Genomic DNA, 18,457 nt, shown 5'->3' on the forward strand with positions numbered 1-18,457 from the left:
ATGATTGCCTCGTCCTTTTTTCTCAAGTGGTTGATGTGGCTTCCAATCTACTGGCTTTCCATGAATCTTCCAGCAAGTTTCTCTTGAGTGTCCCGGCTTTCTGCAATGATCACACCAAGGTCTACCTCCTTTAATTTTTTGACGGTTGTCAAAAGGAGCGAATTGAGTCTTAAGAGCCGAGCTTTCTGCCATATTCAGTTGTTGATGGGATCCCATCATGAGATTTTTCCGACTTTCTTCGCGACGGACTTCAGAGAATGCCTCTCTGAGGCTAGGTAGGGGTTTTACTCCCATGATTCTTCCTCTGATTTCATCAAGATTTTTGTTCAAACCTAACAAAAATTTAAACACACGTTTCCCTTCGACAATCTTTTTATACAAAAAACCATCTGTAACACAATTCCAGTTATGAACCTCAAACGTATCAAGTTGACGCCATAGACGAGTAAGAGTATTGAAATATTCAGTTACCGTAAGGTTCCCTTGACGCAAATCGTGGAGGATGCCTTCAATCTGGATGATTTCAGATGTGTTTTCCTTGTTTGAGAAAGTTTCTTTTGCAGTGCCCTAGATTTCTTTGGCAGTATCAAATGACAGAAAATTTTCACCAATGTCAGCGGTCATAGAGTTGACTAGCCAGGACATGACCATATTATTTTCTGCTATCCACTTTTTGTAGGTTGATGTTGTGGTTTCTGGTGCCGCCGAAGCTCCGGTGATGTAGTCATCTTTCTCCTTTCCCCGTATAAACATTAATATGGACTGAGACCATTGCAAATAATTTTGCCCATTCAGGTTATGGGTTGTGATTGAAAGATGAGAGGTTTCCATCTGATGAGAGGATGAAGATGATGAGATGATGATATCAGAAGTAGAGGATGATGAATTGGTAGCCATTCCAAAGGCTGGACCGTATTTAGGCATAAATTAGAAGAATAGAATTGAGTAAAAAAAAAACTAACTAAAGATGAAGACGAAGAGACAGGATTAAACCTGCTCTGATACCATGAAGAATTTGAAGAAAAATATGAAGAATTTGAAGACAAAATATGGAGGAACACCTCAATTCATTCTGTGATACCTTCCTTTACAATGAATGAAAGCATAAATAAATAGCCTACGGATATGAGACAATTCCGGAATGGAATTTCCCTTACATGGAAAGTGAATAAACTCTTACATGGGAAGTGAATAAACTACTCTTACATGGAAAGTGAATAAACTACCTTGCTAGAATTACTCTTAAATATATAAACTACTCTTACATGGAAAGTGAATAAACTACCTTGCTAGAATTACTCCTAAATCAATTATAATAAAGGCTGTACATTACACTAATTAGGGAAGTAAACAGAGGATGCTGGCTTGATTTCCAACAGTTCCGGCTTCTTTTCCAGCTTTGTTTGCATCGGAGTTGCAGTACCCAGGCGCGGCAGCTCCGATTCCAATGGCGGATCCCATTTCTTTGCCATCATTAATGCCTCTCTTTGGGTTTGGGGGTTTCTTCTCTGAAGCCATTTCAAGATTGTGCTGTGGAGATGAAGTCACTGGGTAGGATAGTAGATGAATCAGTGGGGAATGGACGGTGGGAGAGCTAGTGTGAGAAACAAGCTTGATGGGTATTAAAATGTGGAGATACGAATAAGGTGGTGAAGCGAGCTGCTGGCAGTAGGCATGGAGACGGGTTCGGTGGGTATTTGAAAAAATGGAAATGCATGGGATGTATGGAGGATGGTTATGCATGCATTGTTCCTGTACATGTGGGTAGGTAAGGTTTTGGGATTTTAATGGAGGCTTTGGAGGAATTTTAGGTGGCCATGCATGCATGAGGCTTCATGCACGTGGGAAGATTGGCAATAAGCGAATGGGGAATGCATGGAATGGATGGTGGAAGGTGGTGAGAGGAATGAGTTTAATGGGTATTGGAAAATGGGTATGAAAGATAGGAACTATGATTGGTGGGATGAGTGATGAAACCTAGTGAGATAGGTGGGTTGGGTTGGTAAGAAAGGAAGAGAGATGAGTATGGTAATGGGTACAAGAAAGTGGTGAGCTTACATGAGATAAATTGTGGGTGATGAGTACGAAGGATGGGGTGATGAGTTGTGGGGTATTTGCATGGGAATTCAGGTTCACGGAGAATGGAAAGGTGAGGACTAAGAGTCGGTTAGGTGTGAGGGGTGATTAGAAGGTGGTGAGAGAAATCGGTATGATGGTGTGGTTGGAGAAGATGAAGATATGGGTGGCGAGCATGGAAGGTGATGGGTACAGGGGGAATGAGGTGTGATTGATGGAGCATGATGATAGATGGAGAAAATGGGTATGAGAAGGGTGAATGATGAATGAAGGATGACCATGTAGACATGAGACTTCGCGTACGTGAGGAAAATAGGCAACAAATGGGTAATGAATGGAATGGGTGATGGGTACGAGCATGAAGGGTTTAATGGGTGTATTCGGTATGAGGTTAAATGTGAGAGCATAATGATGGGTTTTGCAATGAAATGAATGGAAAATGTGATAGGAGAAGTGGGCCAATGGGTTTTAAGGAAAGAGTGATATGCATGGGGGTTTATGATGGATGAGACAAGTAGTAAGGACATGGGTATGGTGATGGGAGCACGATTCCTATGTGCATGAGTGGGGATGGATGCAGCAAGGAGCACTCACAGCAAGCTGAAGTGCCACCACCCAAACTCTCATGGGAAAAGATTTGTTCCTCTCTCAAAGCACAAACTGAACCTTCACGATTCATTCAAACAACTTCCTCACCGAAAATAATAACACCAAAACATATTTATTGCCACTATACTTCTTGATGAACCCAAATGACAACGTGATCCCAAATACCAAAGCTTCAATGCAGTCCCATGGACAACCCAAATGAGATCTTCACACCCTGGACTTACTAGAAACAAGGGAATGAACAAAAGAAGATAGAAGCAAGGCAAAGACTGAAGAAATAGCCTAGGGAAACTAAGCAAGTCAAGAACGTATAGAGCCTCATTTCAAATGACATCCATAGGCCAATACAGGTGGAATTAAAAGGGAGCGAGAGTTTGATTTTGATACACCAAGTTATAGGAAGGAACAAAGCATCAGATATTTTCAAGAGAAGTAAAAAACACCTAAAATAAATCTAAAAACAGAGCATGCATACCCAGAGTACCACAAAACAAATGAGTGGCCTATAATATCCACACCTATCAGTAAACCAAATACTTAGAAGAAATACTGAAAATGAGAGTTAGTCAAGAAGGAAATGAGAAATAAGGGGCTCACGAATAATCATACCTGGAATGCTCCTTTCAAGCCAAAAGTGGGTTAGTTTCTAGCTGCGCTATTTCTCTTCTTGTCGTCCTCTATATTTTTCTGTTTTTTTTTTTTCTCTGAAGGTTCTCCCAAACCACCCTAAAACACACTTCGATCTTTTGGTAAGCCCCCCACCCCCCTCCCCCAGGTCCCTTGTCCCTCTAACTATGATAATCAACTGTCCTCCCTCTTAACTCCCAAAAAAAAACTACAACATCTCTCCGTAACTGCCACCTTTTCACTCGGCTGTCCTTCCTTTTCATATAGTTGTGTCTCAGTTGTCTCCTCTGTCCCAAACAGCTCGCCCTTCCTTTCTATTCTTGTTTCCCGTCCTCTTTAGCCGCCCAAATACAACTCATTCTCGGGTTGATGAAGAAGAGAAGAAAAAAGAAAAAAGAAAAAAAGAACTCCCCCCTCCCATCCCATCCGAGGGGGTCTACAGATGTTCAAAGACATAAACAAAGAGTAGTACATGAATTTTCTCACACCTAATTTTTAATTAATTTCTCTTAACTTTCTTTCTCATTAGACAAATAAGCTCTTAATCAAACCATACCTAATGTCTTAATTTTATTAATGAATCTAGTAATTTTTTTAAAAAAGTTTAAACTAAAAAATTAAGTGGATTGTTACCGTTTTTTTTTTTTTTTGTTGCTAAAATTGATCTTTATTGTCTCAACTTCGTAAAAATAAATAAACAAGAAGATAATGAAAAATGAAAAGAAAGAAAATAGGAAAAGAAGTGGACAATTTTGTTCTTTCACATATATATAATTTCTTATTTGAAAGAAAGAAACAAAGGAAAAAAGAAGAGAAAAAAAAAAAGGAAAAAATGAAAGAGACAAAGGTGACATATAATAGACTAATGTGCATTGAACTTGTGATAACTTGAAAATCAAGTATGAATGGTGTGCCTAGATATGAATATTAAAATCAAAGATAAAAATATTGATTTTTATGAAAATATTAGTAGTTTGATTTTAAGGACATATTAGAATATAACGGGATATTTACGAAAATTTTGATAAAAAATCATTGATGAAACGAAAATTGATCAAAACTCATAAAAATATTGAACTAAGTTTAAATAATGATAAAATATTATATTATACATGTTTAAATTATTTTGTTATAGAAATTAATATATGTATGATATAATTTGTGATACTCAATAATAATTTATAAAATTCGGAAACATATTTAATATTTAGTTTAGGTATATTTATAGGTTAGATTCCAATATAAGATATATTAAAAAAATTGTACCAAGATACTATGCTCTTAGGGAGAGAGAGAGAGAGAGTGTCGATTAAATGATAAAAATATTTAGAAAATCGTGATAAAATCACAAGAAATTAAATTGATGGTCACAAAGTTGAAGCCCCACATGCACTTCGAATCTAAGGGGTCTGATTAGCCATTTTCTCACCAAAATATCATTATATATCTCGAAGTTTTCGATAAAAAAGATGAAAATATTTAGAAAATCGTGATAAAATCATGAGAAATAGTGCAAACTACCCGAAGTACAATATTTTGGTGAACATTTTGAAAATTTTTTATCTTTGCTTAAAAAAACAAAAAGATTTAGTTGTTAGCATAAAAGAAATAAAAAAAAAAATGGAATTTTCAAAATTCTTGGTTAAAACAAAGGAGAGATTTAGTTGTTTTCATGCAATGTTTTAGAACTCATCAAGTTAATTAATGGTCTTTGCTATAGTGTCAAAGAGGTATTTATTGAAAATTATAAATAATCAAATCCTGTAATGCCGATCTTATTGTTTTATTCCAATTGCTTTAAACCTTGGTTTTATTCCTTTGTACTTTAGTTAAATTTGTTTTTATTTTTTAATACCCTTATTTCATTTTTGGTAACCTTCATTCAATTTTATTTTATTTTTAAGAATTTTTATTTAAATTTAAGAAAAAATATTTTATAAAATACTTATAAAAAATACTTGCTTTTAAAGTCATCTTTTTTAAAAATTATTTTACATGCAAAAAAATCTTTTTTTTTTAATTAAATAAGATTTTAGAATGAATACAAATTATAAATTTGTATTTCATCTTTTCAAAAGACTAATGTAAATATAAACTTAAAAAATAGATTCTTTCATGCCTCATGTTATGTTTGATTCTCGAAAAATTTTAAGAAAAAAAAAGTGAAAAAAATAAAATCATTTTTTATATATATACTTTTTAAAATTTAATTTTTTTTTTCATTATATAAAGATTAAATAATTTAAAAATATAAAAAAATTAATTAATTTTAATTATATTTTATTTTCTTCGTAATTTTTATAATGAAACCAAGCATGACATTTTTTATTTTTTTTTGTAAGTATTTGTCGGAACCAAATATAACATTAGGTTTTTTTTTTTTCCTCCAAAGTTAATAAATGTGTTGTCACTGACACAGCTGGATTTAGAAACCAAACTGCAAGACCCTTGAACTTTTTTTCTCAGTGCAACAAAAATTGAAATAGCGCATAGGGTGTTTAAATGCTTGCATTGAGAGCCTCATCTAATTACACCCTGTAATTTTATGGCAAACCTCATCTACTTCTGACATCACCAAACCAAATAAATGCTGCTTTAAAGTCAGCATGCCTATCTCTCAATCACTCTCTCTCTCAGGATGAAGTGAGAGACTGAAGCAGCAGACATTACTCTCTTCGCCTGAGCGACAGACATTACGTTCTTTGCTTTTACACTCCTAAGACTACTCTTATGGAGACAAAGCTACTAGTTTTTTCTCCTCAACTTCTCATTCTCCTTCTCTTCTCTTTTGCTGCTTTTCCTTCTCCTTCTTCTTCCAGACTTGCCTTCAACTTCTATGGAGCTTCATGTCCATCTGCTGAGTTTATAGTGAAAAACACAGTCAGATCAGCTTCCTCCTTTGACCCAACCATTCCTGGAAAGCTCCTTCGCCTGCTCTTTCATGACTGCATGGTAGAGGTGAGTCTTGCTTTCATATACTAGTTGTTTAGTTCTCCACAGTACCTTAGCATGCTGGGTGTGTCTTGATGCAACTTCTTTTCCCTCTTTAAATGAAAGCACATATTTCTTCTGGAAAAAACTATAGAGCTATCGGTATTTGAATTTCCGCCTTTTTTTTTTTCTGGATACATACAAACAAGTGATTATTAGTGGATGCAATGAATTTGTAAGTAGAGATAACGCATCCATAAACTTAATTATTTGGGATCCCTTTACTATTGAGGAAGTAATTTCTTTTTGAATGAGGTTGTGTTAGGAATGAAGCTTCCTAGAAGAATAATTTCTAATTAAACTCTATTCATCAAAAATTACTTTTCAAGTCCGTGCATGGATCAGTGTTCCCTCTTTTAATGGTATGAAGCAATTAATTATGTTTTGATGTGATTCTGCAAGAAAGCGGGCACCCCTTTCTTTTCCATGCTTTTCCATGTGAAGTTGAGTTATGATATTGGGCATAGATGATGAGGCTGACTTCATGAAGAAACGTGTGGCCCCCCACCAGGATGGGCAAGCATGAAACAGCCTTATCTGTAGAAGGGAAAGTCTCCAGCGTTGAAGAAAATTTTGTTCTGACTTTAATTTTTTATAAAACTAGTTTTATTTGCTATTTGGAAGTCATTCTTGCTTGAAGATAATAGAAAAGACACCATACTTTAGGTCGCTTCAAAAGAATTAATCTAATAGCTTTAATTTGAGAAGAAAAATGGTTCTTCTATTAAACAGGTCCTTTCCTGCAGCTCCTGCTAGGAATCACTTCGATATTATTCTCTAAGAATTACAGGCAAAGCCTTTGCAAGGGTAAATCATTTGTCTAATTTTTCTCCTCTTGAACCTGCTAGAACTATTACTTGTGGTTGCAGGGTTGTGATGCATCTGTGCTGTTACAAGGAAATGATACTGAGAGAAGTGATCCAGCAAATGCCTCTCTTGGAGGATTTTCTGTTATAAATTCAGCAAAAAGAGTACTTGAAATCTTCTGTCCAGGAACTGTTTCTTGTGCTGACATTCTTGCTTTGGCAGCTAGGGATGCCGTCGAAATTGTACCATCTCCTTCACTGTTTCTTTTATGGATATTTTTTTCCGTTCCTTTTTTGGTTGGTTATTTAGTGATGAAATATTGGGAGCAGGTTGGCGGACCGATGCTTCAGATTCCAACGGGAAGGAGGGACGGAAGGGCTTCTGTGGCTTCAGTTGTTAGATTCAACATTATAGACACAAGTTTTAGTATGGATGAGATGATGAAGCTCTTCTCTTCTAAAGGGTTGTCCTTAGATGACCTTGTCATCCTATCAGGTTTGCCACTAAAACCAAAAATTCATGTAGACACAAGCTTTTAGATATAAGATTTGAGTTCTTCCTTGAGGGGTTAATGTGGCTTTTCTTAATTAGGTTTTTAGACATAAAGCTTCTTTTTCTTATATATTAAAATATGTCAAACAATATCTAGTGAAAAACTGATGATTTTGATGAGGCTTTGTACATCTCAAATTGATCCAAGACACAAGCATATGAATTTAATTTGTTTTTCCTTCTGGCTGGCAGGTAGGAGTTCCATTACTAGCTTAAATTGTGCTGATGTATTAGCCTCTAATTACTTTGCAGGAGCCCACACCATAGGATCAGCTCATTGCAGTGCATTCAGTGATAGGTTCCAAGCAGACTCAAAGGGGACACTGACCCGCATTGACACATCCTTAGACAAAGCTTATGCAAATGAGCTGAGGAAGAAGTGCCCATCAAGTGTAAGCTCATCTGTAACAGTTAACAATGATCCAGAAACATCCTTCTTGTTTGACAATCAGTACTATCGAAATCTCATGGCCCACAAAGGTCTCTTCCAATCAGATTCCGTCCTCTTTAGTGATAAAAGAACTAAGAAAATGGTAGAGGATCTTGCAAATAACCAGAATAGTTTCTTTGAGAGATGGGGCCAGTCTTTCTTGAAGCTTACCATCATCGGAGTGAAGAGTGATGATGAAGGGGAAATCCGGCAATCATGTGAAGTAGCTAATGGATAAAGGATGAGAAAACAAGACGTTGTTTGGTTAGCACTTTGGGAAGTATTTTTCTTGTAGTGTTCATCTAATTAACCAGTTATAAGGATCGTATTGTGACCTTTTCTATTTTTTTATTTTTATTTTTTGAATCTGGGATGAACAGAATCTATATGTTTTGATATATATAGTGACTTTCTCTATTTGCAGTGAGAAATTTCATGGGAAACAATGTGCAATCCTTTAACTATACGGAAATGATAATTGTACTGAATTGTTTATCCTTTAGGAAGTATTTGTTTGCCTAATTATAACGTATTTAATGTTTAAATTTTTGCATTTATCATCTGTGTTGAAATGTTATCTCATTATATTATACCATTGAAGGTGCCTTCCTGAAATCTGTTTCTGGCTCCACCCCACCGAGTGTTATTGAAAGGATATGGACTGTTTGAGTCTTTGAGAGCTACTTCTTTTGTTGCTTTCATGAGAGGGAGCCTGTATGAATTTGTTAGGCAGGACAAGTACATATAGTATTATGACTCTGAAAATGAACACCGACCGACGCTTGGAAGTATTGGTACAATACACACGCTAGGGTCCACATCTAAAGAGCACTGAACCCTTTTCCTTGGACAGCGCATCTGCATGTGAAGAATTTGATTGATAGGAGGATGGTAGTAAATGTGTTTGCCTATTTTCTGCTTTTAGTTATTGTGTTGGAATCATCAATGAAATCATGAACAAATTAGAAGAGAGGAATTTCAACTAGTCTATGCACCATGTTACTTTGAACTCCTTCAGTGCAATATGGTAGTTGACGGAAAATAAAGTTTTGGTGCCCAGAATCTTTAATTGATTGTTTTACCGATAAATTTTTTACCCAAGTCGTGAATGGAAGCACAAAAAATAATTATCACCTTATTCTCACAGAACAAACGTCTTGACTTTCATTTTTACAGAGAAAATAAAATTTAAGAAAAAGAACTTTCTACATATTTCTCATATTTTTATTGGATTGAGTCGGATTAGTCCTATTGGGCACCTAACCCAACTCCAACAATAGTTAACATGGATTTGCGTGGAGAAGTGATTGTTTATTTGAAAAATTGGAGAGGGAATGAAGTTTACTGCATTCAATTGATTATGTTATTTGAATCAGAACTAGTCTATATGTGGATTCACCGTTTTGCAGATGGTTCTTTCCCAGTTGAAGACCATCAGTCAAGGTTTATAATCCTACTGATTAAGGTTGAAATTATACGAAGAACTGATCAACCATTTCAATTCCTACTGAAAAGCTCAATTAATTAAGGAGCCTTTCATGACTCAAGGTTCATCTACTTCTCTCATCCATGCTACTTTTTTTTCCCTTCTTTTTAAAGCTATTTCTCTCACTAATCATGCATCCTCCATGGCTAGCTAGCCTTTTCAGAGATATATACTCCTCTCAAATAAGGCTGTTGTTTCTCTCTTTCAATGATTCTTGGGAATGTCCCAACAGGAGGACCTACCCTTCTTTTCTCTAACCTATGCCATGTGCTCATAAAAGAGTGTCATTGCAATTCATCGAAGTGCCTTTTCCGTACACCAGTCCATAAAAGTGCATCAATTCCAGTATATATTAGCATATAAAAGCATCATTAGTCACCCTTAATAGCATAGAAGTGTGATTATATATATAGGTAGATAGATATATTTAATACAACTTCAATTTTAAATGCCAATACCATGGGTGCGTGGCCATTTGTAGTGCATTATGAACGTCTACAGATCGTGCACCAAGGAAAATATGCAATAATTAATTCATAGTAGTTTCAAGGAACCATAAGCTATATGTTCCTATATATCCAAAGCCAACGCAAATAAGATGAACTTGTTGGTTTATGAAGCCTAAATCTTAAATAAGATGCAATCACAATTGAGAGGAAAAGAAGAACCTTCATCATTTTTACCATGGTTTTAAAAATCAGCCCAATTGGCCGGTTCGACCGCTTGCCAGTCACAGTTTCGGTCCGATCAGATCAATTGGGCGGGTTGGAAATAGGTTGAACCAGAATCAGACTGGTTGAATCTACGATCTGACCGACGAATTGGACAGTTCAATTATTATTATTTTTTTTTAAATTACAATATCAAAATGACGTTGTTTTGATACTTCTGACATCAAAATAACGTTGTTTTGGAGGATATAAAAACACCTTCAACCCTCCTTCTCCATCTACACCGAAAGTGAAGAAGTTGTCGTCCCCAACGCGCCATGACACCGACGCCAACTCTCACCGGCGGTCGAACCCGGTCGTTACACCATTGCAACCATCCCCTTCTACTGCAAAGCCCCCTTCTAGCGCTACAAACCCTCGACCCCCCTGAACCCATTGCAACCATCCCCCTTGATGGTCAAAGCGCCCCTCCGGAAAACCCGATTGTGTACATTGTGCACCTTCATAATTTTAATGTATTTTTTTATTATTATGACATTATGTTTAATATTCCATTTTTATAATTTTTTTTTATTAGTCTTCACAGCAACATTACAATTTTATATGTATTGTGAGCACAAATTGGGAGCTCAAATTGATAAAGTAAAAAATGTCTTTTATATGGATTTACATGAATGGTATGAGATATGATTTAATGGTAAAATTAAAAACATTATAATTTAAAATAAATTTTTTATTTTAAAATAAATTTTTTATTTAAAAATAAATATTTAAATTTTAAATTTTGAATTAAAATTATAATTTCAATTTAAATTTTTAATTTGAAACTAATTTTCAGATTTTTAAATAATATATAAATTATTATTTTTATTTTTATAATTATTTTAAATTTTAATAATTTATAAATTGTATATTTATGACGTCACCGATTCAACTGCGGTTCGACCGCCGATCCAACTAGTGAACTGTGAACTTTTCCGATTCAATGACTGGTGCGATTTTGAAAACATTGATTTTGTTGGGCTTTGTGGAGCCTAGTTTTGTTTGATCTAGTTTGACGACCTGACCCGAATAATATTGTATGGTTTTTTAATGGGAGATTTACTGAGACTTAGTCCATGGAGCGAAGGCTTAGGCCGATAGGCCCGTTTAGCCCATTGTGGAACCGTTTTTTGTAATTAGGGTTTTTTTTAGTGTGGTGTGGTTGTTGTGTTATATATAGAGAGAAAATATTGTAGCCGCAAGTTGTACTCTGTATTCTTCCCTGATAATAGTGATATCCCTGCAACTCCGTGGACGTAGGCAAATTGCTGAAACACATAAATATTGTCTTGTGCGTGTGATTGTTTTTCTTTGGCGTATGTTTTCTTTATTTTTTTGTTTCTCACAGGTTAGGAATTCGGCTTAATTCCTTTCAACTGGTATCAGAGCCTAGGGTTAGGTTTGAGTGGGAGAAATGGCAGAGGAAGCAGGAAAGGCGTCTGGAATAGAAAAGTTTGATGGCACAGACTTTGCATATTAAAGGATGTAGATTGAAGATTATCTCTATGGGAGGAAATTGCATCTGCCTCTTTTGGGGACAAAACCTGAGAGTATGAAGGCTGAGGAATGGGCGCTTCTTGACAGACAGGTTCTAGGAGTTATTAGGTTAACTCTGTCTAGGTCTGTTGCACACAATGTTGTAAAGGAGAAGACTACAATAGATCCGATGAAGGTTTTGTCCGGTATTTATGAAAAATCGTCCGCAAACAATAAGGTGCATTTGATGAAGAAATTGTTCAATTTGAAGATGACAGAGAATGCACTAGTAGCACAATATCTGAATCAATTTAATACAATCACAAATCAATTGTCGTTTGTAGAAATTGATTTTGATGATGAGATTCATGCTCTGATCGTCTTGGTTTCTTTGTCAAACAGTTGGGAGGCAATGAGGATGGTAATAAGCAATTCTACGGGAAAGGAAAAACTCAAGTACAAGGATATATGAGATTTAATTATGGCTGAGGAGATTCACTAAAGAGATGCAAGCGAAACCTCAGGATCTGGTTCTGCCCTAAACCTTGAGATAAGAGGCAAAGGTAATGATAAAAATTCAAACCGGGGTAGATCAAAATCCAGAATTCTAATTGGAACAAAAGCAAATCTAGATCAAGCCAACAAGTACAATGCTGGAACTGTGGGAAAACATGTCACTTTAGAAGGCAATGCAAAAGTCCTAAGAAGAAGAATGAAGATGATTCTGCTAATGCTGTAACAGAAGAAGTATAGGATGCATTACTTCTTGCAGTAGACAGTCCACTTGATGATTGGGATCTGGATTCAGGAGCTTCGTTTCATACCACTCCACACCGAGAAATCATACAGAATTATGTTGCAGGTGATTTTAGTAAGGTGTATTTGGCTGATGGTTCAACCTCGGATGTTGTGGGTCTGGGAGACGTCCAGATATTGTTACCCAATGGGTCTGTTTGGTTACTGGAGAAGGTTCGACATATTCCTGACTTGAGAAGGAATCTGATTTTTGTTGGACAACTTGATGATGAAGGACATGCAATACTATTTGTTGGTGGTACTTGGAAGGTTACAAAGGGAGTTAGGGTATTGGCTTGTGGAAAGAAGATCGGTACTCTGTATATGACCTCATGTCCAAGAGACACAATTGCAGTTGCTGATGCAAGTATTGATACAAGCCTATGGCACCGCAGACTTGGTCACATGAGTGAGAAAGGGATGAAGATGTTGTTGTCAAAAGGAAAACTACCAGAATTGAAGTCCATTGATTTTGACATGTGTGAAAGTTGCATCTTAGGAAAGTAAAAAAATGTGAGCTTCTTGAAAACTGGTAGGACACCCAAGGTTGAAAAATTGGAACTAGTACACACTGATTTGTGGGGGCCTTCTCCGGTTGCATCCATTGGAGGTTCAAGGTACTACATCACTTTTATTGATGACTCAAGCAGAAATGTATGGATTTATTTTCTGAAAAATAAATATGATGTATTTGAAACTTTTAAGAAGTGGAAGACCATGGTCGAGACAGAAACATGTTTGAAAGTAAAATGTTTGAGGTCAGATAATGGAGGAGAGTACATAGATGAAGGGTTCAGTGAGTATTGTGTTGCACAGGGAATTAGGATGGAGAAGACCATCCCTAGGACACCAAAACAGAATGGTGTGGCTGAGCGCATGAACAGAACTCTCAATGAGCGTGCTAGAAGTATGAGGTTGCATGCTGGACTACCAAAAACTTTTTAGGCTGATGCTGTTAGCACCACAGCTTACCTGATAAACCGAGGACCATCAGTTCCCATGGAGTTCAGATTTCCTGAGGAGGTTTGGAGCAGTAAAAAGGTAAAGTTTTCACATTTAAAAGTTTTTGGTTGTGTTTCTTATGTTCATATTGATTCTAATGCTCGTAGGAAACTTGATGCAAAGTCTAAAATATGTTTTTTCATTGGCTATGGTGATGAGAAATTTGGCTATAGGTTTTGGGATGAACAAAACAGGAAAATCATCAGAAGTAGAAATGTGATATTTAATGAACAGGTTATGTACAAGGACAAGTCAACTGTAATGTCAAATGTTATAGAGACAAATAAAAAAAAATTTGAGTTTGTCAACTTAGATGAATTGACTGAAAGTACTGTCCAAAAGAAGTGTGAAGAAGATAAGGAGAATGTAAATTCACAGGTAGATCTGAGTACACCTGTAGTTGAAGTTCGCAAATCTTCCAGGAATATTAGACCTCCACAGCGTTATTCACCTGTTTTAAATTATCTCCTATTGACTAATGGTGGTGAGCCAAAGTGTTATGATGAAGCCTTGCAAGATGAGAATTCAAGCAAGTGGAAGTTAGCCATGAAGGATGAGATGGATTCCTTGTTAGGGAATCGGACATGGGAACTGACTAAATTGCCAGTAGGAAAAAAGGCTTTACACAACAAGTGGGTATACAGAATAAAGAATGAGTATGATGGTAGCAAACGTTACAAGACCAGATTAGTTGTTAAAGGGTTCCAGCAGAAGGAGGGCATTGAGTACATAGAGATATTTTCTCCAGTTGTGAAGATGTCAACAATCAGACTTGTACTAGGAATGGTGGCTGCAGAAAACTTACATCTTGAGCAGTTAGATGTGAAGATAGCATTCCTTCATGATGACTTGGAAGAAGACCTTTACATGATTCAGCCAGAATGGTTCATTGTTCAGGGACAAGAGAATCTAGTCTGCAAACTAAGAAAGAACTTGTATGGCCTTAAACAGGCTCCTAGACAGTGGTACAAGAAGTTTGACAGTTTTATGCATAGAATTGGGTTCAAGAGATGTGAAGTTGATCATTGTTGCTATGTTAAGTCTTTTGACAATTCTTACATCATATTACTGTTGTATGTGGATGATATGCTTATTGCAGGGTCTAGCATTGAGAAGATTAATAATCTGAAGAAGCAATTGTCCAAACAGTTTGCAATGAAAGATTTTGGAGCTGCAAAGCAAATCCTTCGTATGAGAATCATTAGAAACAAGACTAATGGTACATTGAAGCTTTCATAATCAGAGTATGTGAAGAAAGTTTTCAGCAGGTTCAACATGAATGAAGCTAAACCAGTGAGCACACCCTTGGGTAGTCATTTCAAACTAAGCAAAGAGCAGTCACCGAAGACAGAAGAAGAAATGGACCATATGAGCAAGGTACCCTATACCTCAGCTATTGGCAGCTTGATGTATGCTATGGTGTGTACAAGGCCAGACATTGCACATGCAGTGGGAGTTGTGAGTAGATTCATGAGTAGGCCTGGAAAGCAGCATTGGGAGGCAGTCAAGTGGATTCTAAGATATCTGAAGGGTTCATTAGATACATGTCTTTGCTTCACAGGTGCAAGTTTGAAACTGCAGGGTTATGTAGATACTGATTTTGCTGGTGATATTGATAGTAGAAAGAGTACTACTAAGTTTGTTTTTACTCTAGGTGGTACAGCTATATCATGGGCTTCAAATCTATAGAAGATTGTTACTTTGTCTACTACAGAAGCTGAGTATGTTGCAGCAACTAAAGTTGGAAAGGAGATGATTTGGCTACATAGTTTCTTAGATGAATTGGGTAAGAAGCAGGAGATAGGCATTCTACACAGTGATAGTCATAGTGTAATTTTTCTTGCCAAAAATTCGGCTTTTCATTCAAAGTCAAAGCATATACAAACAAAATACCACTTTATCTGTTACCTTGTTGAAGATAAACTGGTAATACTTGAGAAGATTTGCGAATCTAAGAACTTGGCAGACATGTTGACTAAGGGTGTCACTATTGAGAAGTTGAAGTTGTGCGCAACTTTAATTGGTCTTTTAGCTTGAGGACAAGAGGATGAGTTGTAGGGATGAGGGATTGTTTCTTGGAGGATAGTGGTTTGATGTTGGTGATTGAACTAGTCTCCAAGTGGGAGATTTGTTGGGCTTTGTGGAGCCTAGTTTTGTTTGATCCGGTTTGACGACCCAACCCAAATAATATTGCGTGGTTTTTTAATGGGAGATTTACTAAGACTTAGTCCATGGAGCGAAGGCTTGGGCCGATAGGCCCGTTTATCCCATTGTGAAACTACCTTTTGTAATTAGGGTTTTTTAGTGTGGTGTGGTTGCTGTGTTATATATAGAGAGAAAATATTGTAGCCGCAAGTTGTACTCTATATTTTTCCCTGATAATAGTGATATCCCTGCAACTCCGTGGATGTAGGCAAATTGCCGAACCACGTAAATACTGTCTTGTGTGTGTAATTCTTTTTCTTTGGCATGTGTTTTCTCTATTTTTTTGTTTCTCACAGGTTGGGAATTCTGCTTAATTCCCTTCAGATTTTTACCCTTATATCATCATTTGATTAGTATATTCTTAGTCCTGGTGTGCTCTATAGACATAAAGATCATTTTTATCATTGAACCACCTTAAAATTGTTCATTTCTTTTTGTTATTTCCGCTTATCTATGTCTAGCTATGTTATGAGACCCTTGATATGAATACAAATTCAAAATTCATTTTTAATAGTCTATGTTTATTTGAATACTTCAAGGTTTTAACTTCTCCATTCGGTTTAGTATTGTAATTCACTTATATTCTCATTTTTATTCTTTTGTAGCAAAGATACCCTTAAAATAACAACATTTAAACCAATTAGTCCTCATCCAACAAATGCACTCTTCATATCTTTAAAACACAAAAGAATCTTTTAAATGTTAGTTTCTATCCCATTGATGCTTCAATAGATTGATCAATCATTTGATAAAATTTATAAAACATTTTTAAGAAGTTGAAAAATTATTCATAGTCTCTCATGAAGAAACACTTAATAGGTGATTCTCGCAACAATATCTTAAGAGAAAAGCACTTTAAATAGAAACTCCCAAACTACTTTTTGTATCATTGTCTTCTTCTTTTTGTATCTTATTCTCAATGATGAAAATATCGGTAATTACGGATATATCGGTATTTCGATTTTACGGATATATCGGTGGATATTTTGACATAAAATATCGGTAGACCTAAAATTGACCAAAACTTATAAAAATATAAAATAAAACTTTTAGAAATGAAATTAAAGTATAATAGACATTTTAAAGTTATTTTGTTAAATAAATTAATGTATATATATATATATATATATATATATATATATATATATATATATATATATAATATTGTACGTGTCAATAAAAAATATAAATTTGATAAGTGTATATTGATTATTAAATTATATTAAATATTATTTGATCATTATATTGTAATATTTGATTATAATATATTTCGATGGATATTTTAACACAAAATATCCGTAAACCTAAAATTGATCAAAACTTATAAAAATATAAAATAAAACTTTTAGAAATGAAATTAAAAACATAATAGACATTTTAAAGTTATTTTTTTCGAATAAATTGATATATATATAATATTGTACATGTTAATAAAAAATATAAATTTCATAAGTGTATATTGATTATTGAATTATATAAAATATTATTTGATGATAATATTGTGATTATAATATGTTTAATTTTAAAATCTATTTAATATTAAAATTATGATATATTATAAAACAAATGATGATAAATGTATAAATTTTTAATATATTAATAATATTAAAAACACTATGAATAAAATTATGATATATTTTTACTAATCAATTAAATGAAAATTTTTCATTTAATTATAAAATAGTTATAATTAATTTGTTATTTAAAGTGTTTTTTTAATATTTTATTTATATCAGAAGTTTTGATATATATTTCCTTAGTGCATATTATTTATCAAAGGCCATGATTGCCCTAGTGGAACTGGGAATTCACTATAAACCTTTTGTTGGGGTTCAAATCCCCCCAACAGCAGGAAATGAAAGGCTTAATTTTAAGCTTTGACCGTTGACCGCATGTCTTGAACAAGCTTTGACCAGGCGATATATCCATGGTATTTGTCTCGGTGGGTACCGACACACCGATATTTCGCCTAATTTCGGTGATATTTTCTTCCTTGCTTATTCTACATCCTTGCATTTTTCTAAGTTCAATCTTTGCTTATTCTACATCCTTGCATTTTTCTAAGTTCAATCTTATATTCACCATGAGAGGTAACACCACCATTGTTTCTTTATAAGTGATGTACAATTACCTTCCTCAAAATCTATAATTTCTACATTACTCAAAGTTAGGAGATGTGCCGACAAATATGTCATAATCATGAGAATCCAATAAGTGATGAAGGATGCTTGACCATGTCTCATTGTGAAACTGAAGTCAATTTTTATTTATTTATTGTATGATGAGTTTATCCCAATTGTATTTAACCCTCTTATGATTTAGGATTTCATTAGAAAGAAAATGAAAGTGTGTGAAGCTGCAATTGTGAGGAGAAGGAGAACCCTCATCGTTGTAACTTTTCATTTTCTTTTGATTAGTAATTTTTTTTTTATTGGTTTCTACTTGTGTGTGTGTGGTTGAATTAGCAAACTACAATATGAGCATTATGAAAAAGCTTTGGTAAAGTGATGATGATTTTGAATGCATTCTAATATTAGCATTAAGCTGGAGTTAGTGTTGATCTCTACTTCATCTTAAGACTTAGGAACTAGAGGCATTAATGTTGTAAAAATTAAATGCCTTACCTCTAGTAAGACTTCCAGCAAAGACGTCTTCATGAGTGAAAAACATAGCGATCTCCTTTAAAAA

At 35.0% G+C, this 18,457-nt stretch overlaps 1 protein-coding gene across 1 annotated transcript; it reads left to right on the forward strand.

The window, feature by feature from the left end:
- Positions 1-5,928: 5,928 nt before the first annotated feature.
- LOC100249258 (peroxidase 46) lies at positions 5,929-8,594 on the forward strand. The gene is made up of 4 exons (XM_002285551.4): positions 5,929-6,270; positions 7,173-7,352; positions 7,440-7,605; positions 7,915-8,594. The coding sequence occupies exons 1-4, from the start codon at positions 6,043-6,045 to the stop codon at positions 8,328-8,330; spliced, it is 990 nt and encodes a 329-aa protein (XP_002285587.1). The 5' UTR covers positions 5,929-6,042; the 3' UTR covers positions 8,331-8,594.
- The last annotated feature ends 9,863 nt before the right edge of the window (positions 8,595-18,457 follow it).

The sequence above is a fragment of the Vitis vinifera genome, chromosome 4 (genome assembly GCF_030704535.1).
Source record: "Vitis vinifera cultivar Pinot Noir 40024 chromosome 4, ASM3070453v1".
Taxonomy (NCBI): domain Eukaryota; kingdom Viridiplantae; phylum Streptophyta; class Magnoliopsida; order Vitales; family Vitaceae; genus Vitis; species Vitis vinifera.

Coding starts and splice junctions, on each gene's coding strand:
- LOC100249258 (XM_002285551.4), top strand. CDS start 6,043: ATGGAGACAAAGCTACTAGTTTTTTCTCCTCAACTTCTCATTCTCCTT. Junction 7,353..7,439: donor CTAGGGATGCCGTCGAAATT/GTACCATCTCCT, acceptor TATTGGGAGCAG/GTTGGCGGACCGATGCTTCA. Junction 7,606..7,914: donor TGACCTTGTCATCCTATCAG/GTTTGCCACTAA, acceptor ATTACTTTGCAG/GAGCCCACACCATAGGATCA.